Below are 26,115 nucleotides of genomic sequence, written 5' to 3'. Positions count from 1 at the left end.
ATGTATGAGTGTATTGCCTGCATGTGTGTGAGTGCACCCATGTTGTGAAATGCTTCAGAGGTCAGAAGAGGGCATCGGATCCCCTGGAACTGGAGTTAAGGACGATTCATAGCCACCATGTGGGTGCTGGGAATAGAACTCGGGTCTTCTGCAAGAGTAACCCAGTGCTCTTAACTGCTGAACCATTTTTCCAGCCCCATATAAACATTTTTTAAAGACATTTTCCTTTCCAGCACTCAGGACACAGAGGCAGGCAGATCTCTGAGAGATCGAGCTGAGCTTGGTCTCCATAGCGAGTTCTAAGCCCGCTGGAGCTGCAGGGAGACCCTGCTTTGTATGTTTATGGAGACACCTCTGTTGGCGTGGGTCCTACAGCTGTTGTCTTCAGCACCCTGCTGCTTGCTTCTTCCCAGCCAGGAGCCTCCAGCAGGGCTGAGCCCAGGTCAGGGTGGGGAGCTCCATTGTGCTTGCAGAGTGCTCAGAGGAGCCGCCCATCTGTGTGTCTCCAACTAAGGAAAGAACTAAGTTTTCCTTTCAGCTCGCCTCTCCCGCTCTACGGCAGAGAGTGCACGTCCTGCCCTAGAGAGCACGTCCTCTCCCTCGTGCCTATCTTGTCCCAGCTCAGAAGCTGCCAAAGAGTGCTGTTCTGCCATTTCAGAGGTGGTGGCTGAAAGTTATAAGTTAGTGTCACAACTGTTAGTTGGCTGTTTGTTTGAGTTAGGGCCTCACTGTGCTACAGACTGGTCTGGCACTCAGTAACCTACGCTATCAGAGAACTGTCAGTGGTCTTCCTGTCTACTTCCTGAGAACTGGGATTGCAGCCCAAGAAGTTGGCTTTTTTCTTACAGAATTAGGTAACATTTCATTCTCTTAGTGGTCAGGGGAAAGAGACACAGCTTCCCCCTGCATCGTCAGCAGCCTGAGAAGTTTCCTTTGACTTTTAGGGATTTTAGCTCAAACCAAACTGGAATTTGTAGCTTTGGTGTTGAAAAGAATTTCAGACTAGCCAGAATAATGATGCATAATTGGAGATTTTGTTACTTTTTTTTTGTTTTTTGTTTTTTAGGATTAAAATAAACCAGGTTTTTTGTTTGTTTTGAAATACAAACAAATCATTAAATAAATCATTAAGATAAATAAAATAAATCAGGTTTTTTGTTTGTTTTGAAACAGGGTCTCCCTGTAGCTCCAGCTGGCCTGGAACTCACTATGTAGACTAGGCTGGCCTTGATCTCACAGAGATACACCTGCCTCTACCTCCTGAGGGCTGGGATTGGTATGTGCCACCATGCCCGGCTTTTTTTTTTTTATTATTATTTTTAAATTGTGTGTCTGTCTCTGCAGGTGTGTATAGGTGAGTGCAGGTGCTCAAAGAGACTGGAGGCTTCAGATCCCTCTGGAGCTGAAGTAACAGGTGGCTTTGAGCTATCCCATATAGGGGCTGGGAACTGAACTTGAGTCCTCTTCAAGAGTAGTAAGCTTTATTAACCACTGAGCCACCTCTCTAGTCCCAAGAGCATACTAAAAATATCTTATTGTATTTTAATTTTTTTATGCTTTATTTTTATTTTATGTGTATGAGTGTTTTACATGTATAGATGTAAGTGCAACTTTTTCATGCAGTGCCCACAAAGGCCAAAAGGGGCATTGGATCCCTTGGAACTGATAGATAAAAAGTAGCCGTATAATGAATAGGGTTGATCGGGAGAAAGCAGAGTTTATTAGCAAAGGAACACTTGGGATAGATTCCCTTACGTGCAGGGAAAATGTCTACCTGGGTCGTGAACTGGGGTCTTTTTAAGGAGGAGACTTCTGCTTCCTGCAGATGATGGGAAGGTGTATTTTCTTTTTAAAGTTGGGGCGGGGAGGGGGGAGTGGGAGAGCAGGACTGCTAAAATATTTCCTCTTTAGAGATCAAAGGGGAAGCCTGCTGTGTTGGCCAAACAGTGGAGAAAAGTCTGCTTCTCTTCACTTCAAAGACCAAGGTGCTTATCAGCGCTGTTCCCTTTTCTCAGGAGCTTGAGAAGTCCCTGAGACCCTGTTGGTAAGGGGGTGGGGCTATCTGAACCTTAACAGGAACCAGAGATACAGACAGTTGTTAGCTGTCATGTGGGTGCTGGGAACTGAACCCCAGTCCTCTGCAAGGGCAGTAAGCACTCTTAACCACTGAGCCACCTCTCCAGTCCCAAGAGTTTATTTGAAGCCGGATGTGGTGGCATAGACCTTTAATCCCAGCACTCGGGAGGCAGAGGCAGGTGGATCTCTGTGAGTTCGAGCCCAGCCTGGTCTACATAGTGAGTTCCAGGCCAACTAGGGCTACAGGGAGACCCTGTCTCAAAAAAAAAAAAAAAAAACACCAAAAAAATAAATAAATAACCAGCATGTCTCACACTGCTGAATTTCATTTTAGCTGGGTGTGGTGGTGGCGCACGCCTATAGTCCCACCACTTGGGAGGCAGAGGCAGGTGATCTCTGAGTTCAAGTCCAGCCTGGTCTACATAGTGAGTTCCAGGACAGCTGGGGCTGCAGGGAGACCCTGTTTCAGAAAGACCAAAAAACCCAAAGAATATTTGAATGCGGACTTAAGCATGAGGGTTAGGAGAGGGACACTTCGGAAGGAACCAGAGCCTCCCTGAGAGCGTGTGCTGCAGGGTGAGACACATCTATGTGTGGGTTCCGGCTCTTCAGGGGAGCCAAAGTTAATTGCCTTAGCCTTAGGCCTGTACCATTTTGTGGTTCTCAAGTTATAGCTCAGAAGATTGCTAGGAAACCTTTTGCTTCTTTTGGTCTTTATTCGATAAGCGAGGTACTTGAGGTGGCTGGAGAGCTGCCTTGGATGGAGTTATAATCTGATCAGATGTATCCAGGAGCCACTATGGCTGCACAGGGAGTGTAGAGCTCGTCCCTTCCCTGTAAATGGGGTTTCTGGTGAGATTCCTAGAAAATTGCAGGTTTATAGCTAGAAAGGGAGAAAGGCCTTAAGCATTTGGTAATTGTGCTGAAGTCCTTGCTGCTCCACTGACAAGTGGCATCCACTAAATCTCGGGGTAGCAGGGGTTGGTTTGTTTTCTCACGTTGGCCCGAATTTCCGTGTCTTTCTATCCTGCCTCAATTTTATAACATAGAGTGTCTCCCTGAGCTGAGCAGAGAATGGGGGTTTTATAGACAGAAAAGGACTTCAAAGAGCAGAAACAAAGAACAAAAATGAACCAGTCATTTCAGAGTTTTTCGTGAGGCAGGAATAGAAGACAGAAAATAGCTTGGAAAAAAAACACCCCCCCAAAAATTGTTTAACCTCAGGTCACCTCTCTAGTACAAGGATTAACTCAGATCGCCACTGGCCTATTGGGTGCAGTGGCACCGTCCTCCTGCTGATTCCCAGAAACTCAGGTCATTCAGGGCTACACCAAAAATATGGGGGGTGGGGTAGGCAAGTAAAACTAGAATGACCATGTGATTTAATTGTACCTCTCCCAGGCTTATCCCAAAGGAATCTATATCTGTATCCTACAGAGATACCTACACATCCATGTTTACTGTAGCCCTGGTCACACTATCCCATGTAAGGAATCAGCCTTGATGCCATCAACGATGAGTAAATAAAGAAAATGTGTGTGTGTGTGTGTGTGTGTGAATATATATATTCACACACACACAGTGGAGTATTTTTCAACCATAAAGGATGAAATTATGCCATTTGAAAGACATGGGTGGAACTGGGAATTATTATGTTAAGCTTGATAAAACAAATTCAGAAAGATGAGTATGTGTTTTCTCATGCTGAATCTAGATTTTAAGATGCACACAAGGGGATGAAAGTAGAGGGGGCACTATTTCGGGGAGTAAGAGGACCGGCAGCAGGTGGAGAGTGATGCAGGTGAATACCAGCAGAGCACATGAGCAGGTATGAACATGACGTAGTGAAACCACTGTTTATACACCCACTTACAAAGCAGGAAAGGAGGAGGGACAAAGGACTTACGGTTGGGGAACACATGCAGATGTCGGGGACCAGTGGAGCCATAGTTCTTCCCTGCCCTCACCCTGTTTCAGGCTTCCATTTGACTGTTCCTGGCTGTGTCCATTATAATAAACCAGGGATTCTAAGAAAGGGTGTTTCTGAACCCTGTGCATTTTGGGAGTGGGCTTTTTTTTTTTTAACCTGAAGAAGAAACAGAGGAGCCCCTGACAGCCAGCCAGAAGCAAGGTCTAGACTTGTGACAGGCACCTGAGGTATGCGCCTTTGGGAATTGAGCCTTTCCCCTAGGGCCTCTCACTAACTGAACATGTCAGGACAGTTAGTATACTAGTCCTGGGAAAGGAGGTGTCACAAAGACTGGTGGAATAAACCAGGGGTGGAAATAAAAGGCCCAGTCAGGGCTGGGAATGGGCAGTGGAGTCAACACTGTGCCACAGAAGTGTAAGACCTTCTGGTAGCTCCAGGACCTGTAGCTCTAAACTGGGAGAAACCAAAGGCACTGGCGTGCTGAGAACAAGCAGGCATGAGGGGACAAAGCGTGTGGACATGCTCCTCTCCCTCCAGTAAGGCCCAGGCCCACAGGACACCCCTGTATTCTGTGAAATGCTGGAGTGGGTAGAGCCGCATTCCAGGCACTTCTGTGCTACATGCCTTCTGCATCAGCCCCTTCTGTTTTCAGATAAGTGGAGTATTCACACTGAGCTGAGCTAGCAAGTCCTGGGCAAACTCGTCATCCCAGCAAGAGCTGAAAGGAAAGACACTGTGCAGGTGTGGCAGTTTGAATGAGAATGTCCCTCATGAGCTCTAAGTATTTGAATACTTGGTTAGTTGGTGGTGGTGTTTGGGGACATCATGGACTCCCTAGGAGTTACAGTCTTGCTGTAGGAAGTGCACCACTGGGGGCAGGCTTTGAGAGTCCGTAGCCTTGCCCCATTTCAAGTTTCTCTCTGCTTCCTGTGCCCACTTGAAGATATGAGCGCTCAGCGTTCTGCTCTGGCCGTCTCCTGCCATGCCTCCCCGCCATGATGGACTTTTATCCCTCTGGAATTGTAAGCCACAGAAACTCTTCGTCCTATAAGTTGCCTTTGTCATGGGGTTTTAATCACAGCATCAGAACAGTAACTAATACAGCAGGTAAGGGAGCAGGGAGTGATGCAAGAACACTGCTTTTCTCAGAGCACAGAAGAGCGTACCTGCTAGTCCCAGGAATCTGAGGAAGACACAGGACAGCATGTGCTTGCCCCTCAGTGAAACTACAGAAAATGGCCCTGTGCGAAAACAAAGAAGCTATATTGAGCTGGATGTGGTGGCTCACACTACCATACCCAGCACTCAGGAGGCAGAGGCAAGCAATCTCTGTGAGACCAGGGCCAGCCTGATTTACATAGTGAGTTCTAGGCCAGCTGGGGCTACAGAGAGACCCTGTCTCAAAAACAAATCAAAGTTATATTAAATTGGTAAAATAATTGACAACAAAGGAAAGGAATAAACTAGGAAATCCAGTAATCCAGTTTAAATGGCTTTAAAGCCACATGTCAGTAGAATGGGCATGATGGGAAATGGAAAGTAACGGGGGATAACCAGCTACATGAACGGTACAGTGTCTGTGGGGAGACCATTCCTGAGAGTCAGCAGACGGTGGCAAAGCAGTGTTTAAGTCCATAGCACATTTCAACAGGCACAAGCTCCTTGCTTTTTAAAAATTTATTTTAAATTATGTGTGTTTGACCATCTGTGTATATGCACATGAGTGCAGGTACCCACAGAGGCCAGAGGCGTCAGGTCACCTGGAACTGGAGTGACAGGCAGATGTGAGCTGCCCAGTGTTGGGCCTAGGAACAAAACTCAGGTCCTCTGTAAGAACAGCAAATACTCTTTTAACTGGTGAGATCTCTCCAGCCCCTGTTCCTTGGTTTTTGGTTTTTGGTGGGTTTTTTTTGTTTGTTTGTTTGTTTGTTTGTTTTTTTTTTTTGAGTTACTGTGATGGGAATACTGATCCTGACAGATTTAGCCCATGCATGCATGCATCCCCCATGTATATGAACTTAGCCAAGCCTCATAGTGTATAACAGCATCATTAATGCTGACCAGGTGACAGTCACACCAGAGCTGTGCACACGACTTTCTATCCTACCATTAAAATTCTTCCTAGCAGATAAACGGAAAAAATGAAGACTGATCTTACTGAAAACCTGTGGTTAAGGACCGCAGACCATCTCATTTGCCTCAGAGAAGTTTTTCCTCACCTAGCTGTCAGCCTGCAACTGTGGTGCCAAGCAGGCAGGGCTCTGCTGTCTTTCCAAGGACTGGTCCATTCACTGGACAGACTCTGCTCTGGAAATGGAAATGGGGTGTGCGTACTCTAAAGAGAAGGCGAGCTGCATTACGTATGTATGAGTTGGAATTCAATTTTGTAAAAAACCAAGAAAAATCTTTGGAACCACTGTTAGCAACAGCATGAATGTTCAGCAAAGTGACTGAACTGAAGGGACACATGACTGATTCAGCTCTATCAAGTAGAGTCGCTGCCTCCACAGAGAGAGGTCGGGCACTGTGGGCAGGGCCTGCTGGTCCCGTGCAGTGCCTCGTTTTCTGTCTGGGCCGGGGTACAGTCTTCGTGCCATTATTCCTTCAGCCCAACGAGTCTGTCTTTCCTCTGTGGTGGTATGCGTCACAGACCGAGCGCTTGGCCACCAAAAGCATTCTTTCTGGGACATGCTAATCATACATGTGCACAGAAGGAGCCATTTCTAATGGCCCGACCTGTAAAGCAGAGAGAATGTGTGGGCGCGGCTTCATGGCCCACAGATGGATCAGGACGCTCCAGAGCACCCTTCCTCACCCCTCCAGCTGAGGAGGAACCTCGTAAATCGGATTCATCCTAGTTCTGTTCTCTTACACCGATTTGATTTGGCTTGATACTCGTATTTGGTTAAGTCTTTCTGTAGAATAACAGGTGCTCTCACACCCACCACCTGCCCTGAACCTTGACCTTGGCAGCGGCCTGTTCATACCCAGTCTAGCTGAGGTGCACCTTGCTGGGACATCCCCAGCTTCTCACCCAGTGACCTCCTCTCAGCGACCTCCACCCTGAGTCTTGTGTTCATTACTCCTTGAGACTAGTTTTTGCTTCCTCTTCTGAATTTATTAAAGGCTGTAACACTGAGTGTGACCTGGGAGAGACTTTGCCCTGAGTATTATGTGCTGGTGTTTGGTCACAGGCATATGTGTGCTGCGCAGCCTTCCTCCTGCTTGTCTGGTTCCTTCTGCTCTGTGATCCCTCTGTTTACATTCCCACCACTGTCAGGTTTCACACGAGTTATTTGCTTTGTCATATGGATTCCTTGGCTATGATAAAGTGATGCCATGAACATTCTTTTCCATGTGTTCTGTTGAACATATGCAAGTTTCACCTATAACTGAAAAACGGTTATACGATCATGGTTTACGAAGTGCTCAATTTTCAGAGGTGATGGCAGAGTTTTCGGTGGTGTCACACCTCACAGTCCTGCAGCCCTCATGCCCTGTGGTGCCTCAGCATGGCCGCGCTTGATGCCCTTGAGCTGTGTTCTCTGTTGCTCTGTGCTGAGCTTGAGATGGTGTCTGTGTGCCAGTGTGATTTGTTCCTCCATCCCGTCATGTGCTCCTCCACTTCCTGCCTCTCAGATGTCTGATCTTGTCCCTTGCCCATTTTCCTTTGGGGTCTTTGTGTTCTTTGTGTTGGTCGTAGGCTACTTGATGGAGCCACCACAGGGTCTTCTCAGCTGTTGTCCACTCCACTCCATCTTTTCAGTTAAGGTTGCGGCAGACGCTGCCTCCCCTTTGTATGAGGGTTTCTCTAAGGTTCCATGTCATAATACTTCATAGACTTCTTCAGTGTCTTGTCTGTCCTCCACCTGCTCTTTGGGCAGCCTGAGCTGTATATGCTCAGATGCTTGTGCTCATCTCTCATTTCAATATCAGTTTGGCTGGTTGTAAAAATTCTAGTTTTGGGGACAGGCTGGAGAGATGGCTCAGCGGTTAAGAACACTGAATGCTCTTGCAGAAGACCCAGGTTCAAATCCCAGCACCCATATGGCGGCTACAAACCGTCCATAACTCCAATACCAGGGGATCCGACAGCCTCTTCTGTCCTCTGCAGGCATTGCACGACATGGGTGCACTTACCTACATGCAGGCAATACACTCATACATATAAAATAAAAATAATAAGTAAAATATTATAAAAAGATTCTAGTTTTTTTAATATTTTATTTTTATTTTATGTGTATGAGTGTATTGCCTGCGTATATGTGAGTGCACCCGTGTCATGCAATGCCGTGGAGGTCAGAAGAGGGCTTTGGATTCCCCTGGAACTGGAGTTAAGGACGGTTTGTAGCTGGGAATCGAACCTGGGTCCTCTGCAAGAGCATTCAGTGCTCTTAACTGCTGAGCCATCTCTCCAGCCCCGAGATTCTAGTTTTTAAGTTCTTCTTCTTTAGCAAATTAAAAATGCTTCTCAGCCGGGCGTGGTGGCACATGCCTTTAGTCCCAGCACTGGGAGGCAGAGGCAGGCAAATCACTGTGAGTTCAAGGCCAGCCTGGTCTACATAGTGAGTTCCAGGACAGCTGGGGCTACAGGGAGACCCTGTCTCAAAAAGACCAAAAAAGGGGGAAAAAAAAAAAAGCTGATCCCTTCCCCCCTGCCCTCCTGTCCTCTGTGTTCATATGATTCTTCCTCTTTGATGCCTGTTTACTGTCTTCAGTCTTCTCTTTTCTTTCTTGTTTGGTTTGGTTGTTGTGGTTGTTGTTGAAATAGGCCCAGGCTGGCTTTGAGACAGGGATTCCCTGTAGCCGCAGCTGACCTGAAACTTGCTATGTAGACCAGGCTGGCCTTGAATGCTCACAGAGATCTGCGTGCCTCTGCCTCCTGAGTGCTGGGTTCAAAAGCGTGCGCCACTATGCCCGGCTCCCTTTCAGTATCCTTTTACATATTTTTATTTTACGTGTATGAGTGTTTTGCCTGCATGTATGCAGCTGCACCACATGCATGCAATGCCTTTGGAGGTTAGAAGAGGGCATAAGGTCCCCTGGAACTGGCTTAGTAGGCAGTTGTGAGCTGCCATGTGGGTGCTGGGAACTGAACCCAGGTCCTCTGAAAGAGCAGCCTGTTCTCTTAACCACTCAGCCATCTCTCCAGCCAGTCATCAGTATTCTTAGACTTCATTACAGTGCTCCTAATTTACCCATGTTCTTGGTGTTGTGAGAATTAAATAATTCATGAGACACAGAACACAGCTGTTACATGTCAGACACCAACAAGTACCCACTCTTAATAAATCACATCATCTCATGTTTTAGACAGGCTCTCACTCTGTAACCAAGCTGGCCTTGAAACTCAAGGAGATCCTCCTGCCTCAGCCTCCCAAGTGCAGGGGTTGTAAGGCGTGAATTGCCGCACCTGGCCATATGGGTTAGTTATTTTCATTTCTATTGCTTTGTCTAGTCCTTGGCCTTTGTTGCCTACTCTAGTGTAGAAGAAGGAACAGTGTGACAGGAGGAGCCAGCTGATGGCTGTCCTCGTGCAGAACTCGTGTTGGCACTGACTCCAGCTCACTGCTCCTCAAGTAACATTTTGAAGTTGTGAGATGACCCTGCTCCAGTTCCCTATTTAAGAGAACTTATAATCTCTGTCAATTCCAAAATCTGTTTGCTTTGCCATTTTTCTCTGGCTTTAGACAGTCTACTGCCTATTTTGGATGACTCATTCCTCTGAGCAGTATGTACCAGTTCCTGCAGGAGGTTAGACTGCGCTTGCCAGAGGCTTGGTTGTGGGACTGACCTCCTTGGCTTTGTTCCCAGCTCCACAGTGTCACTCTGGATCCTGGAATACAGTTTGTGACTAAGGCGAATCCCTCTGGGTGTCCATAAAAGGCCCTGGGGCTTAGCAGGCCCTCTGCTTGAGTAAAACTTGACCTTGCTCTGCCTTCTAGGTAGTAAGAGATGCTGAAATCTCCATTTTCAGCCTTGCATTGCCACAGGGATCCTTGGAGTCTTTTCCTGTGTGTAGTCCGTGAGTCAGCGCAGTTTGCATATGGACTGGACTCCCTCCCTGCTTGGGTTATTCCTTGCAGTTTCGTGGCAGCCCACAGGAGAGCCTGCTCTCCTGGCCTCTGATGCAGCAGCCTGGCAGAGGTCACTCAACTGGAGTCTGGGCTCAGCTCTTCCAGTTTCTCTTTGTTTTTTCTTTGGAATTATCAAATGGTTTTTTTAATGTTTTGTCTGGAGTTTATTATTGGTATTGACAGAAGAATTAGTCTGATACAAATGATTCTGTCATTACTGGGCTCCAGAAACCCCAGTCAGTAAGTCTGTTGTGGTGGAGAAGACAAACCAGGAGCTTAGCTTGCCTGGGATCCGACTCCAGAATGCATCTCCTGTAGCACAGGCCATGCTTATCTACCAAGACAGCTTGACTTAGGCAAAGCCGCTTTTGAAGCTGCATATATCTTTGCTGATTCCAGAGCTGCAGGGTGCCTGGAGGGGCTGAGCAGAGCTCTGAAGGTCAACAGAAGGAGTTGATCAGACGTCCAGCTTGGCTGGACGCAGCATTCGGGCCCCTGTGTCTTTACATGTACGAAGAGGGTCTGTTCCTACTGTCAGGGAAACTTGGCCCTTGCGTTTCTTTCTTCTGTTCTTTGAGCAACAGAACAGGGGCTACTGTAGCCACAACCAAAACCGGATTTTCCTGCCTGCTGACTGAGTTAAGCCTTGCTTGAGCTAGAAGACGTAGTTGAGCCCTTGTGCACTGTGTTCTGGGAAACCAGCTCTAGGTGCCTCTGCCTGGAGGATGGCGGAGGTCAGGAGTCAGTCTCCTGGCACACGCTGACTATGAACCTGTCTAGTCGGCGGCTTCTGGACCTGGCTTTGCCTTCGTTTCCTTGCCCTCTTCTCACTGCTCTGTGTCCTCCCAGCCCACCCACCCATAAAGGGGTCACACCCACATCTCCCAGTTGTAGCCTGACCTTTGTACTGAATACAGTGTACACTGTAATTGGAAAGTGCATGCATGCTGTGGACTGTCCCAGCTCAGCCCCACTTTGGATAGGGTGGCTTGGGGTGTCAGATTTTTCCTGGTGGTGGTAGGCTTACTGAAAACTGTGGCTCACTGCTGCCCAGTATTATCACAAGGGAGCGTGAACCTTTATCAGTAGACCAGATCAGTCTCTGCAGAGTGTGTGTTTGCTCTCACACCGTGGCAAAACTGAAAAGCTGCCCGTCTCATCCTAAGCCGGGTTCCCAACGTGCTGCGTTCCTGCTGCTGTGTTTGAATTTTAAACATAGAGGAATCAAGCGTTCTGCGTTTCTCCACTGAAAATGTGGGGCTGCCTTTTTACTCGTGTTGCCATTGATTCTGCCCTGGTATGTGCCAATAGCTCCGACGGGAGAAAAGAAAGATGGTTTCCTGCCTTCGTATCCGATTAGGTGCAGCCCTGTCGCTCTTGCAGATGGATTTGTCCACAGATGAGAAGTCTCTCAGCTCTGATTCCTGTGGCCTTGTGATGATTAAAACGGTGTAATTGGATTTGCTCCCTTTGTCGGCTCAGTTTCATCTGTGAGCCTTGAAGGCGTGCATCCCCTCCCAGCACTGCTTCTGGCTCCTGTCCCTATGCAGGGGAGCCCAGTCCCCACCAGCAGTTCTTAGGTGCGACACCTCGCTCACTCTGGGTGTCACCTCACCGCTGCTCCCCAGGGACAAGGTTCCACTGACTGCCCCTTTCCTTTGTGCCACCCACTCCGGGCCCTGTTCTGCTGCAACTTTGACAGGCTAGCAGTGAGGTTTTTCTCCTTAAGCCTAAAAGCTGCCAGGCTTAGGAAACCCAGCGTTTGTCTGCCACCCCCATCCCTACCTTTCCTTTGTACCTCTGCGGCTGGAAGGCTTTCGTGGTTGGTGCTCTACCCCTGCCACTCACAGCCTCTCTTTTCTCTGCAGGTTCTGTATGCAGAAGTGTGTGAGTCTGGTGCCTGGAGTCACACTGGATTTGATAGAAAAGTAAGTAAGATCTTGATACCTTGGTGGCTTTCTGGATCTGACAGGTCTCTTCCTCTTCCTGCTCCTGGTTCTCAGAAGTCCCTTCTGTCAGCGTGGGGATGTCTCCTTTCATGTGGATCTGTCCTTTTGTTCTCTGATTAAGGCTCTGCTTGTGATGGTTACATGAGTGTTCAGTGTAAAAGGTAGCTAACGGGGCACATTAAAAGAGAAACGACAAGGCACGGAGTTCCTTTAAATGTTTAAAATACTGCAGATCAAGCCGACACAGAGGGCAGTGCTGTCCACACAGCCCGTCTGCAACATCCAGAGTGTGCTTCCACTTTCACCTCAGCTCCTTAAACCTGAACTTGGCCTTCGGGAGTCTATAACTTTACCCCCAGCTGTTTAACTGTCTAGAGCCACCCTGTTCTAGAAGCAGACTCAGAGGTACGCAGTGTTCTCCTCCTGCCTGAGGCCCTTGAGTGCTGTGTCCCTCTCATGTTCCTATTTCTTTGCTTCTGAAATAGTATCTATGACTCTAAACTTGACCTCATTTTTTGGTGGTGTCTAAGTTTGACCCTTTTCTGTTCACCTGACTCATGTCAGCAATATGGAAAAATTAGGGAGTTTTGTGAAACTTTGTGCTCCCTACCTCCCATCTTCCTGAATCACCTACCAGATGATTGTGTTCCAAGTTGTGATACACAGAAGTGTGTGAAAATAGCCAAGGCCTGAGTTCACTGAATTAGGGTGAAGCAAATCTGCTTCAACAGTCCTCCCTAGAAAGTGCTTCCAGTGTGTGTGAGGGAAGCAGCTCACGAGGGCCACCAAGGGCAGCCCTGTGGTGCTTCTGCCACACATGCTGAAGGTACCAGTGCCGGAGTGCGCAGAGTCACGCACTGCCATCGCTGTGCTCATCGCCAAGTGGACGTACACGAGGGGATGCATTTCCCAAGTGCTGCAGACTCAGTGCAAAACACTTGGCCAAGAGAGGCTGATGTGACTCAGGTACAAATGGGGTGTAATCAGGGCAGTGAGGGGTTAGTGCGTGCAGGGCCCGGGTTCAGCACCCGGCATCGCCAGTGAAAACCAGTGCAGGGCCGGGGTTCAGCGCCCCACATCGCCAGTGAAAACCAGTGCAGGGCCCGGGTTCAGCACCTGGCATCGCCAGTGAAAACCAGTGCAGGGCCCGGGTTCAGCGCCCGGCATCGCCACTGAAAACCAGTGCAGGGCCGGGGTTCAGCGCCCCGCATCGCCACTGAAAACCAGTGCAGGGCCCGGGTTCAGTGCCCGGCATCGCCACTGAAAACCAGTGCAGGGCCCGGGTTCAGCGCCCAGCATCGCCACTGAAAACCAGTGCAGGGCCGGGGTTCAGCGCCTGGCATCGCCAGTGAAAACCAGTGCAGGGCCCGGGTTCAGCATCTGGCATCGCCAGTGAAAACCAGTGCAGGGCCCGGGTTCAGCGCCCCGCATCGCCAGTGAAAACCAGTGCACTTATGTAGTTCACTCTGCATAGCAAAGTGGGACTTGGAACAAGGTGAGTGGAAAGCAGCATTGAGGACGCTGAGGTTTTTCCTATTACTCGTCATTTTTTAACAAAAATGTAGTACAAGGCCTGGTGGCACCCCAGATCTGTAGAGTAAGTCATCTAGTGATTTTGCTTTAAAATGTATGGGTTCGTGCTTGGCAGGGGTTAGACCCAGGCCCTCGCACATGCAGAGCAAAGGCTTTATCACTGAGCTGCACTCCCAGCCCATAAGGAAACAATGAATGGACTCTTTTTTCCTTTTTTTTCTGTTTTTTGGTCTTTTTGAGACAGGGTCTCCTTGTAGCTTCAGCTCGAACTCACTACGTAGACCAGGCTGGCCTTGAACTCACAGAGATGCCTGCCTCTGCCTCCTGAGTGCTGGGATTAAAGGCATGTGCCACCACACCTGGCTAAGAATGGATTCTTAAAGCTGTTTAGTGAAGCCCTTTTGCTTGTTTTGGCCTAGCTGCTCCGGTGGCTTTCTCTATTGGGAGACCACAGATCCTCCCCACCACACTGGGGTTCTCCCTTGACTGAGTCCGTGCTCTAGGACAACTAGCTCCTGTCCTGTTCTTTCCCAAACTTACTCTGTCCCAGCAACATGCAACCAGAGCATGATCCACACAAGGAGGATTGGTCAGTGGGACTTGGTTGATCGTGTTTGCTGTCTGAGCTGCACTGTGAATGACTGTGAAGACTGGCTGCAGACACAAAGCATATTTGCAAGTCACACGTCCTCTGTCTAATAGAGGACGATGTCTCCTGCAGGGGCGTGAGGTACGATGGACACTGGGATACATCCTGGTATCTCAGAACTCAGGAACAAAAACGGCGTTTAAAGATAAAGGCATGACACTTGGAAGGCAGAAGCAAGTGGATCTCTGTGAGCACAAGGCCAGCCTTGTCTCCATAGTGAATCCAGGCCAGCTGTGACTACAGGGAGACCCTGTCTCAAAAAGACCCCCCCCCCAAAAAAAAGATAAAGGCATGAAATGATGCTCCACCAAAGGAGGCCATGCGCTGACAAATCAGCACAGGGAAAGGTGCTCAGAACCATCAGCCACCAGAAGGGCTGAGCGCCTCTCTGGCTAAGCCCCAGGGTAGGGGAGGCAGAGCCCGTGACCTAGCCACTGCACTCCCAGGCATCCACCTTGAGCAATGAAACCTGCAAAACAGTAGAGTTGACGGCACATGCAACCCATGGGCTGCTGCCAGCAAGCAAAGGGAGGGTTCCGATGTACACAGCCCACGGGCCACTCCAGAAGCCACTCTCCAAAATAGCATTCTGGAAAAGACAGACCTGGGGTGGGAGAGCAAGTTGTGGGGTCAGGACTGTGGCAGGTGACCTGAGGACTAGCAAGAGGGTGTGCAGCTCCGGCTCCACAGATGTCATTGTGGCTTCAGAAAAAAATGAAGTTAGCAGCTGGACGTGGTGAACGCAGCAGATCTCTCTGTGTTCAAAGCCAGCCTGGTCTGCATAGTCAGTTCCAGGCCATCTGAGGCTACTGGAGACCTTGTCTCAAGAAAGATTAAGCGGGGCTGGAGAGATGGCTCAGTGGTTAAGAGCACTGGTTGCTCTCGCAGAGGACCCGGGTTCAAGTTCCCAGCATCTACATGGTGGCTAACAACCATCCGTAACTCCAGTTCCAGGGGATTTGGCACCCTCTCTGGCTTCCATGGGCGCTGTGTCACAGGTACACTTAACATACATCATGCAGGCAAAACATTTGTACACACACACAAAAAAAAGCATACACCTGGAGGCTGGTAGCAGTGGTATGTGGGTGTCAACCCAAATGCCCAGGGGTATAGCCAGAGTAGCCTTATAAAAAGCCAGCCAAGGAAAGAAGACCAGGCTCTCAAGAGGAAGTGGTCTGTGTGGTTCATGTGGGTCCTTTCAAGTTCAGTCTTAGAATTGATCTGCAGGCACTGGTAAGCAGCTGTGGGCATCCTTCTGCCCAGGCGGGAAAGCCAGTGCCACCATCAGGCGTCACTTTCCAGGTGTGACTCCACATCCTGGACAGCTGACTTTCCTCCTCCTCCCCGCCCCACTCTAGTGCTAGTGCCTTCTAGCCTGCAGAATCTGCCCTTGGACACTAGCTTTGAATTGAAAGGGTCCTCCACGCTTCTACTCTGACAGGCGGTGCCCCAAAGTTGGTTAAATGCTAAAAGGTTGATTTGGTTTTTTTTTTGTTTTTTTTTTTTAAAGTCAAGGCAGATAAATGTAATGAAGTGTCGCTAATGTAGGCTTCAGAGTACACCTGGCTGGGGGTGCTGGGAGAGGGAATGTGGACAGTTGGGGTTGGAGTGGCTGAGGGCCTGCCCTCTGACCCCTCCCGAACCATGCTATCTGCGCACCCCTCCTTGCCTCCATGCCCTGCGGGCTTGATGGAGTCTGAATGGGTACCTGGGGTGCCCACTTTTTGTCACAGCCTCCATTTCTGGGCCTTTCCCACAGACTTGCTGCCCCCTCCCCCCATACCTTCCAGAAGGCAGTGTGGCCAAGTGTTGGTGCTACCTCACATTTCAGATAAAGACCAGGAGGAGAGCACAGCCTCCTGTAATTGCTGCTATCACTGTCAGATGGACACCACCATGAGACGCGGAAAAGCTGCAAATCCAGGTCCGGCGGTGAAATATAGCAGAAATAGTGGTTTCAGGGAGGGTTGATGCAAGAAAACTTGTTGAGATTGATTTAACAAGTCTTTCTTGATACTGCAGTCTTCACTGTGAGTAGCTGTTGCTGTTGTTGTTGTTGTTGTTGTTTTGAGACAGGGTCTCCCTGTAGCCCCGGCTGACCTGAAACTCACTACGTAGACCAGGCTGGCCTTGAACTCACAGAATCCACCTGCCTCTGCCTCCTGAGTGCTGGGATTAAAGACGTACACCACCACGCCTGGCTTGTGAGTAGCTTTTTAAGGTGTGTTGACTTGGGTCTGAGTCATGGCTCTCTGAATACGACCCAGCGAACGCAGAGGCTATTTTGGTTGAAGCAGACACAAATCAACATTTGCAGTTTGAAATACCATATTACTGCTGTCCCTTGTGACTTGGCAGAGGTTAAATTGAATGTGAGTAGGTGAATCATATTTATATTTTTATGCCTGGACAAATTCTAAACTTGAGAATTATACCACCGTGGGAGAAAGCTAGATGAACAGCCCCTGAAGTCATCCGGCCACAGCTGCTAGATTAATTTCTGAGAGACACACGTTCTTCACCTTTGCGGCTCACTTGAGAGACATTGCCATTTAAAAGAAAATGCTGTTGTCATTGTATCTTACGATGTTTCAGACTTTCCCAATCACATTGTAGTCCCGTAGGGTTTGGTCACAGCAGAGAGCTGGCGGCAGGTGCAGCACCTCTCTCTGATGGTGGGCCTCACAGCTCCTGGAGAGTTTTATTCAGAAAGCGTCCTAGAAAAATGCCTCATTGTTTTCATCTACCTTGTTACCATTATCTGGATGTCTTCAGACAGCATGTCCATCTTGGTTCCAGTAAGTTCCACAGCTCGCAGCCCACTGGGACTGCCAATCTAGGAATCTCTGCACTGCCCACCTGCAGCCCATACCATCAAGCATGCTGACTGTCAGCGTTAACCTATGCCTCAGTGCAGGCAGCCCATGCTGGGAGAGTGGTAGTGCAATGCGCTTGTGTGAGGCTACAGGCACGCAGCATAGTCGGCATGACTGCCACCTTCCACACAATCGAGAGCGAGCCACCTCCCTCTCACGTCAGTGACATGCCTCTGACAGCCAGTACTTTCTGTGCAGGGCCTGTAATGATGTGGCGCTCCCTGACAGTCCACCCCACCTCCTGGTCTGTGTGCATTCTCCTGCCGTGCAGCTGGTGGGGCACTTGATCCCAGTGATGCATTTGTGTCCTGTAGTTTTTACCTGCAGCTCTGACGCAACTTTCCATAGCCACAGCTTTCTTGGTTACCCCCGCCACCATCATGAAAGGCCAGGAGCAGCAGGATGTGGAGCAGCAGGATGTCGAGCTGACCCAGGCTTTTTTTCTTTTCCCCCCTGATGTTTTAATTCATATACAGGCTTATGTCCTGTATTGGGCCATTTTGGGTTCCCAATAATACAGTACCACAGAGGCAGGAGGAGCAGCTCAGTGACTGAGCACTTACTTGCCTACCATGGACAAGGCTCTGGGCTCCAATACTGCAGAACACACAGAGTGCCACAGAATATTGAAGTTAGAAGGAAAAGAGGTTTCTGTCGCTTACCATTCTGGAAGGTCCTGGAACCCCATCTAGTAAGGCCTCTTGCTGGCAGAGACCTAGGCCGTGCAGGATAGAGCATGTGTCTCCTTTTAAAGTCCCGAGGATTAAATTGTGGAGCTCTACACACTGACCTCATCTAGTCCTGACCACCTTCCATGGGTCCTCATCCTCATACCACATTGGCTCAAGCATTCACTCTCTTCATACCTTGTGCTCAGGATTGATGTCAGCCCCTGAAGCTTTGGGGGACACACTCAAGGCATATCTTAAACCATAGCATGTCCTCTCATCAAGACGTGAAAGATAAGGGGAACACAACACAGTGAAGGGATGGTAAGACCATGGTTCTAGGACATGTGAGCAGGGCTGCTCTCTCCTGCTGCACCTGGTATAGTGCTCCAGGTGGGAGTGTCTCCACAGTGGTTATTCTAGAAGCCGCAGCCAGCTGGGCTCCCATGTGCAGTGGCTCCTGCTTCATCCTGCATCTGCCTACCAGCTGTAGAGGCAGAATACTGGGAGCCGTGGGCTGAGGATGAACCTCTCCAGTATTCTTTCTTTTTTTAAAAAAAAAATATTTTTATTTTATGTGTATGAGCGTATTGCTTGCATGTATGTAAGTGCACCTGTGCCGTGTAGTGCTGCAAAAGTCAGAAGAGGGCATTGGATCCCCTAGAACTGGAGTTAAGGATGGTTCATAGTTGCCCTGTGGGTGCTGGGAATCGAACCCGGGTCTTCTGCTAGAGCAGTCAGTACTTTAACTGCTGAGCCACCTCTCCAGCCCCACTTCAGTATTCTAAGGGTGCACTTGTCACCAGCATGCCTCTGGGCCATTCCGCAAGCAGCCTAGTCCCTGTGCCCAAGCTATACAGATCACCACACGTCATGCTTCACAGCACAGTATCGGCTGAGCTAATCCAGCCTCCAGAGCCACATCCAAGACATAAAAACTCCTCTGTGATTTTTTCTTTTTAAAACTTTCCTGAAATGATGATAGAGCAGTTGCTCCTCTAAGAAGATCGCCTTTAGGCTGACCCTCAGACTATTTTCCCCAGTGTCTGGTCTGCATTGCCCCCTCCCATACTGCCAGTCCTCCTGAGGCTCGCACCTCCAGTGTGAGCAGCAGGTGGGTCTGTGCAGCACATCCAGGGAGGCATGTACTCCAGCTGCCTTCCTGGCTGTGGCCAAAACCCCAAGGAACAGAAACCCTGCCTTCCCACCCAGGCAGCATGTGTATTCGTGTAAAAAATTTATAAGTAGCTGATGGTTTGAGAACCATGGAATATTTTGAAATATATAAATTTTTGAGTAGTTGAGAGATTTAATAAAAACATTTGCACAATATTGACAAAGCTGTCAGGTTAGCTGCTGGGTGAGGTTTGCATAATTGGCTTTGTGACATGGCCACGTGTCCCCACCCCACCCCCTCACTGTGACTGGTCTCCTCTCCCTGAGAGGTGGCACTCCGAGTTCTCTGAATTCATTTGTGTTGAAGCTGACAGGCGTCATCATCGTGCTGACTCCAGGGCCTACATTAACTCCTAGGTGGCTGAGGCCCTGTCCCTCTCCTTGGTGTCTCTCCTGGCACACTGTAGCCTTCCACGTCAGAACATAAAAGCCCAGGTAGGCTTCCCATGAGCTCATGGGTGAGCAGACCCTGACTCCAAGTTAATTGGTGGGATAAATTGTTTCAGCCGCAGCTATCAGAAATGGGCTGTTTTGTCAGTGCCTTGGTCTCAACCCATGTATTCTGTGGTGGCTCATTATTCTGAACAAAATTCTGAGCTCTACAGATTAGTGAGGGGCTGGAGAGGAAGCCCCCTGGCGATAACACGTCTAGGGAAGCCTCGAGTAAGCTCTAGAGCCATGAAGATGTGAGGATCTGAAGTTATGAAGAGCTTACGGGGATAAATGGATGCTAGAAGACGTATTGCAGAACATGAGCACAACATTAGCTGGGCTTTAACCAGATCTGCTATTGATTTTTTCTGGCCTTTTAAAGATTCGGATCACTCGTTTGCATACAGTTTTGTTCTTTTACCTAGCTCACTGCGTGGGAAGGTCCTGTCTGAGAGAACACTGGTGTTGAACTACCAACTGGTTCTGGTCCCACCTGGCCAGTGTGGCCTGCACATGTAGGGACAGCAGGACTCTAGCTCTGCTTGTTTCCTTCATGCTAAAGGACCACAGGGGGAGACAGGCCCATCTCCACTGGCACCACTTTCCCTGGGCCCCACGGGTCTCCCTGGGCATCCTGAGGCTGACTGCAGGCTATGAGCAGCTTTGCACACACGTCTGTGCTCATATGTCCTTGCCTGCCATTCATACTGCAGCCCTTCACCAACCACCCATGGCGTGACAAGGCCTCCAAGGGCCAGAGTGCTTCCAGATCTGAGCCTTGAACTGCTCCTTTGAACTGCATGGCGAGGGCCAGCAGAGGCTCCCTGGTTCTCTGAGAAGGTGGTTTCTCTCCCCTTTGATACCAGGGTTGAAGCCAGGGTCTCACAATGCTGAGCAGGAACTGTACCTTGGAGCTTGTACCCCAGCCCAGTTTGTGACTGTTACCACCTGGCTTCCCCTCCTCTTTCAGGACACTTGGGTCTGACAACACTCCTGCCACCAGTCATTCAGAAATCCATCGTAGTCATCTGTCTTGGTTATCAGAGGCTGAGGGCCATGCTTCAGACTTGCTGGGTGGAGATAGTGGGACTTGTGGTCAGTTTCCAGTGGTTGCCTCATTGCTATGCTCCAGATACGGTTCCTCAGGACAGCAGTGCAACCCCACTGTAATCTTTGCTGCAGTGTGTGTCTGTGTGTGTGTGTGAGAGAGAGAGAGAGAGAGAGAGAGAGAGAGAGAGAGAGCGCACAGCACGTGTGTGCTATTACCTGGCAGGCTTACAGCTAGGAAAGGCATGTGTTTTTCCAAGCCGCTGTGTCTGGAAGGGAGTTGGGGTGACCTTCCTCAAGCTCCTCCCCCTCTTCTAGGCAAGTGCTCTACCACTGAGCTGCATTCCCAGCCCTCCTCCCTCTTCTGATTATCTGTGCTCACCTACCTACCTCCTGATGAATGAGCCTATTGCTGCTGCCATGCATATTTATATTCTGAGTCCTTTGAGAGAGTGGCAGTAAGATCCATGCTCGGAAATTAAGGGACATTTTTCAGCCCTGAAACAAAGTAATGAAACGCTTAAAGAGTGCTAGAAATATTAGGGCACTCAGAAAGCTCCAGGGAATCCAGCGGAGGCTGAGCCTGTTCCATGAGGCCGTTAGTTAGTATTCCGACACTGGAGGCGCAAAGTGTACAAAAAATTATTCATGATTAACATCGATTGTGTGAACACATATTCTAAAGCGCTAATGGCCCGTGTGGAGGAGCACAGCTGCCACTGCTGCCCCTGCCATCTCAGAGGCCACAGAGCCACTCGGCTCCAGGTGCCACTGCCCTGGGGTAGGTTTGATTCTGACTGTGAAGCTGCAAGGGTTTTATACTGTTTTTGAATAACATTTGATGAGCACCTACCATATGCCAAATCCTGTGTTAAGGGCTTTATGTGTAACACCTTTTAAAGGGCCCTTCAAGGGCGAGTACTGGTGTTGTCCCCCTTTTAAGAGCCAGGGAAATGGAGGTGCAGAGTGGGTGAGTCACCTGCCTGTCACTAGAACAGGGGTGTGCCAGGCAGTCTGCTGCAGCAGCATCTGAGCCATGCCCTGCCCTCAGCTGCCCAGGGAAGGTATGCAGGCTCTTCTGGCACAGGCACAGAGACTTTGCTGTCCAGGGTGAGTTATACTGTGGATTCCTGTTGAAAGGTAACCATTAAAAGATACAGCCTGGATTCCGCAAGTGCTTTTCCTTCCTGTGCAGTGTCTCACACCAGCTGCTGGAAGGTGAAATGACGAGAATTGATTGGTGCATGGGGGTCACCGATCCTCTGAGTAACAGTTCACTGGAAACTAGTCAGGATGGAGTAGGGTAAACAAAAGCCCAGGACTGTGCAGTGGGGAGGAGGCCCGTAGCTGGAGGGAAGGTGGAGAGGCAGAGAGCAGATGAGGAGTTCCAATCCACCTCTATGTTTGATTCACTACCCCTTCAAGGCTTCCTGGTTTGTCCTGATGGGCAAACACAGAACAGACTCTGTGCTGGGGTGACATCACAGATGAATCTTGAAGAGAGGATGGCGAGCTCAGAGCCTGCCTCAGGCACCTACACACGGCATGCTCAGCTTCCATCTCCTTCTGAGCAGTACCGAGATGCTGGCCTTTGTCACCAAAACAAAAGCCTGCACAGCCCACCATGGTGCGTGTCAGTTTCCACAGCACTGACTTCATCTCTACCCAGTGCGATGCCTCAGTCCTAAGGAAACCAAGGGCGTCTGGCAAGGCAGGGTGCAGCATGCTGGGAGGCACATTTAGCTGCCAGGCGGTGAGAGCACAAGAGACCACCATGGGGCCAGGCCAGTGCCTCACTTCGAATCCTCGACCTTCCTTTCAGATGACAGCTTCTGTGTGGGGCACTCAGTTCCTGAGCGTGGCCTTAGCCTGGAAAGTTGCCTGTCATTTCAGTCATGTGACTGGGAAAGTGAGGCTCCCTCGGTTGATGCCTGTACCCAGATTCACGTGTGCATACTGCGAGGTGTGTTTCCCTCCTTAGTCTGTTTCTCACATTTTTCAAGAAACTATTTTTCAAGTTCCATTTCTCTTAACAGGCACATTCTTCCAAGGGACCCCTGGCGCTGGTTCTGTTCTGGGAGGTGAGGACATGGCAGTGTGCTGAGTGGCACTGCCTGCGCTCATTGGTTCCAACAGCACAGCGCCCCTCATTCCCATCTGTACAGCCAGTTTATACTTCTGTGGGGGCGCACAAGGCCATGGGTCACTTGCTCAGTCACACTAGGAAGTCCTGGTTGCACGTAAGCAGCTGAGTCTACCCTCTGGTCACTGCTCTTGCGCAGTGACTCTGGCCACCGTATCCCACGACCTCTTTTGAAAAGAGCTCTTCAGTTCTGATTTGTCATCTTCTGCCCAAGAAGCCACTAAGGCACGTAGAAGGCTCTACATCATGAGGGATCATTGGTGCTATGAGCTTCAGTGCGCTGACAAATGCTGCATCTCTGTATCGTCTCCTCCCCAAGACCGGAGGGACTTGTGGACTGAATATGCAGACCAGCAGCACCTCCCTCCATCTGTCTGAAAGCAGGACGCAGATTTGCAAAGACAGCAGGACCCTGCCCCACCATCCACCAAACAACAAAGCTGAGCCTCCCTCTGAGCCTGGAGACACGGAGCAGCCACATGATATACCAACCAGCCCATCCGTGGGGGAGGTCTGCCTTCCTCCACATTGCTACCCGAGACCCACAGTCCCTTTCCACTGTCTAGTCACTTCTCTAAAACCTCAGCCTTTTGTGGAAGGTACTCAGAAGCTGGAATTCAAAGCCATGTCTGGAACTGTGTTCTCTGGCATCTCCAAGGTATCTGCGAGACAACACAGGTTGTTGAAAAGCTATTGTTTCCTTGAGAATCTGTGTTTTGTGACAGGTTCGTTCCAACTGAGAAATTGTGGGCTTACTTTCCCCCTCTCACCACTAGCCACTTTTAGGACACACCCAGCTTCATTCCCACTCTGAGCCAGCCCAGTACTACTGCAGCTCCAGTTCCTGGGTCTCGCTCCTTCCCATGTCTTTGCACTGATCTACCTTCATAGCAGTGCACGTTCCTCTCCATCCACTGCTGCCTGCCTCTCCATTGGACCAGTCTGGCAGGATCTCCTCGGGCTACAGTCTGTAGTTGGCTGAGCAGCTCTCCATCTATCTACACTCGCTGTCCCTGTGTTGCCTGTGGCAAAGGGTCTGTTTCAGCCCACTGTCCATTTGGATGCCTTCTTTTTTAAGACATTTTATATTTTTAAATTTCATGTGTTCATGAATGTTTTGTCTACATATATGGAGGTGCGCCATGTGCATGCAGTGCCTGTGAAAGCCAATTAGGCCATCAGATCCCCAGGAACTGAGTTAGGAATGGTTGTGAGCTGCTGTGTGGGGGCTGGGAATCGAACCTAGGTTCTCTGGAAAAATAGCCAGTGCTCTTAACTGCTGAGCCATCTCTCCAGCCCCTTGGGTTGTCTTCTTATTGACTTCTCAGTGTTCTTTATATATTTTGAATTTAAATTCCTCATCAGTTGTTTGATTTGCCAATATTTTTAAGATCCATTTTTAGGTAACAAACATGAAAATTTGTGACATTTAACTTAAAAGTTCTCATAAGATCTTCATGTTTACTAAATTTAGGAGTTTCTGGTTCACTTTGCTTTGGAATCTGTAGGCTATTTGAGGGGTTTTTTCGGGGAGAGGGGTTGGTCTTTTTGAGACAAGGTCTTCCTGTAGCCTCAACTGGCCTGGAGCTCACTATGTAGACCAGGCTGGCTTTGAACTCACAGAGATTCGCCAGGCTCTGCCTCCCGAGTGCTGGGATTAAAGGCGTGCTCCACCACGCCCGGCTGGAATCTGTAGACTGCCATCATCATAGCTGCATGGGGTGCTGAGGTTGTTGTACCACTCATCCAGCTGTTTCTGTGGGGATCTATCATAGCTTCATGTAATAGACAATGTAACTGGGTCTCAGGGACTTTAACCTACCCAGAGCCACAGCCAGCAGAGCGAGAGCTGGAAGCACCACACCAAGTCTGTGTGTCTGCATCCCCATCCCTGTACAGGAGCATCTCTTCACAGTCTGCAGGTCCTGGGTTTGGGCATCTTTACAAGGTGGTCATCTTTGCCTTTCGGGGCAGGGGGGAGGGTCAACCTTCTGTCAAGTGCACAGCCACCAGGAAACCTGGGGAAAATGATCCCAGAAGAGCAGGAGTAACAGTGCGACCCGACTGCAGAATTGTGTTCTGTAGTGAAGAGGTTGACACAGTGAGGACAGTGCTGGCACTGGAGTCTGGGTAGGGTCCAGGCACTTGGTCTGGAGGTCATTAAGCTGACAGGCCTGCATCACACTTGCGAGAAGGAAATGCCCTATCCCTCACTTTGCCTGGGGAGGGAGTGCTGCTTGAGATGCACCTGGGGCTGGCTCCCTGCACTTAGTTTGGAAGCTGCTTCAGAAGGTGGCAGGTTTCTTAGTGGTAGGAGAGACTGCTGCTCTCCCATGTCCCCACCCTTAGGATCAGACCACTCTCTGGGACCCAGAAATAAACTTCAACCAAGAGTTGTTACTGAAGGGTTTGGGAATCTGTGCCGTTGTGTTAGGCAGTCTCTTCACTGTGCCGCAAGCACACTTGAGTAAGCAGAGGGGAGTGCTCCTGTCTGTCGGACCTGGTTCTCCTTTTGGTTCCTGGTAGGAACATGCCTCTAATTTGTTGTTGTCCCCTGACTTCAGGAATGGGCAGTGAGTTAAGTTCTAAAACAAGCTCAGCAAGATGCATATCTCGGGTATTATCCCCTTCCTGCTCTCAACGCTGAGCCCAGCCACCTGGGTCAGTTCACCTTCCTGGTTCTGATCAGAGCACATCTCAGCAGCCACCTTCTAGAAGACAGGTTTTGATGAGCTTCTACCTTACTGCTGCTCAAACGCCTGCCCCCATTACTTGTGACTGTAACAGTGGAATGAGCCTTTGCCTCTGGGATGTTCACTGTTGTATCTATGGGCAGTGGCTGCTGCACTGTCTCTCGTTAGTGTTTGCAGGGTACATCTTCATCCTTGAGCACATTTAAGGGATGTCCTTTCTTTTTTTTTTTTTTTTTTTTTTTTTTTTTTTTGTCTTTTTGAGGCAGGGTCTCCCTGTAGCCCAGCTGGCCTGGAACTCGCTGTGTAGACCAAGCTGTCCTTGAACTCACAGAGATCCACCTGCCTCTGCCTCCCCAGCGCTCGATCTAAAGGCATGTGCCACCACACCTGACTCATGTTATTTTTTATATATATTTTGTTTATTTCTATTTTATGTATATGAGAGTATTGCCTACATATATGTAAGTACACCCATGCCATGCAATGCCCATGGAGGTCAGAAGAGGGCATCAGATCCCCTGGAGCTAGAGTTAGAGACAGTTGTTTGTCACCATGAGGATGTTGGGAACCAAACCCGGGTTCTCTGCAAGAACACCCAGTGCTCTTAACTGCTGAGCCATCTCTCTAGCCCTGTCAGTTTTATTTTGAAGTCCAGTCTGAATGTTGGTTTTAATTGAGGTGTTTGGTTTGTTTACATTTACTATAATAATGGATATCTTTAGGTTTAACACAGATATTTTTTTTTCCTGGCATTTTAAGTTAATTTAGCATTTTTTTTAAATTTAGCAATTTTGTTACTCCTCCCTCTCCCTCTACACTAGCTTGTAGATTTCTTTTTTTTTTTCTTCTTTTTTAAATAGACT

General features: G+C 49.2%; 1 protein-coding gene across 3 annotated transcripts in view; it reads left to right on the top strand.

The window, feature by feature from the left end:
- The window catches only part of Rptor (regulatory associated protein of MTOR complex 1), a 356,907-nt gene that overhangs the window by 194,140 nt on the left and 136,652 nt on the right, over window positions 1-26,115 (top strand). For 2 of the 3 annotated variants that reach the window (XM_008828814.2, XM_017797022.1), the window contains exon 7: window positions 11,952-12,011. The exons of the other annotated variant lie outside the window; for it this stretch is intronic. In XM_008828814.2, the coding sequence (XP_008827036.1) occupies window positions 11,952-12,011 (60 nt within the window). The remainder of the gene's footprint in view (window positions 1-11,951; window positions 12,012-26,115) is intronic. 3 annotated transcript variants of the gene reach the window in all.

The sequence above is a fragment of the Nannospalax galili genome, unplaced genomic scaffold, assembly GCF_000622305.1.
Source record: "Nannospalax galili isolate Female #2095 unplaced genomic scaffold, S.galili_v1.0 scaffold1250, whole genome shotgun sequence".
Lineage (NCBI taxonomy): Eukaryota > Metazoa > Chordata > Mammalia > Rodentia > Spalacidae > Nannospalax > Nannospalax galili.
Note: the sequence above shows the minus strand (reverse complement) of the source record. Positions and strands in the feature narration are given on the sequence as shown.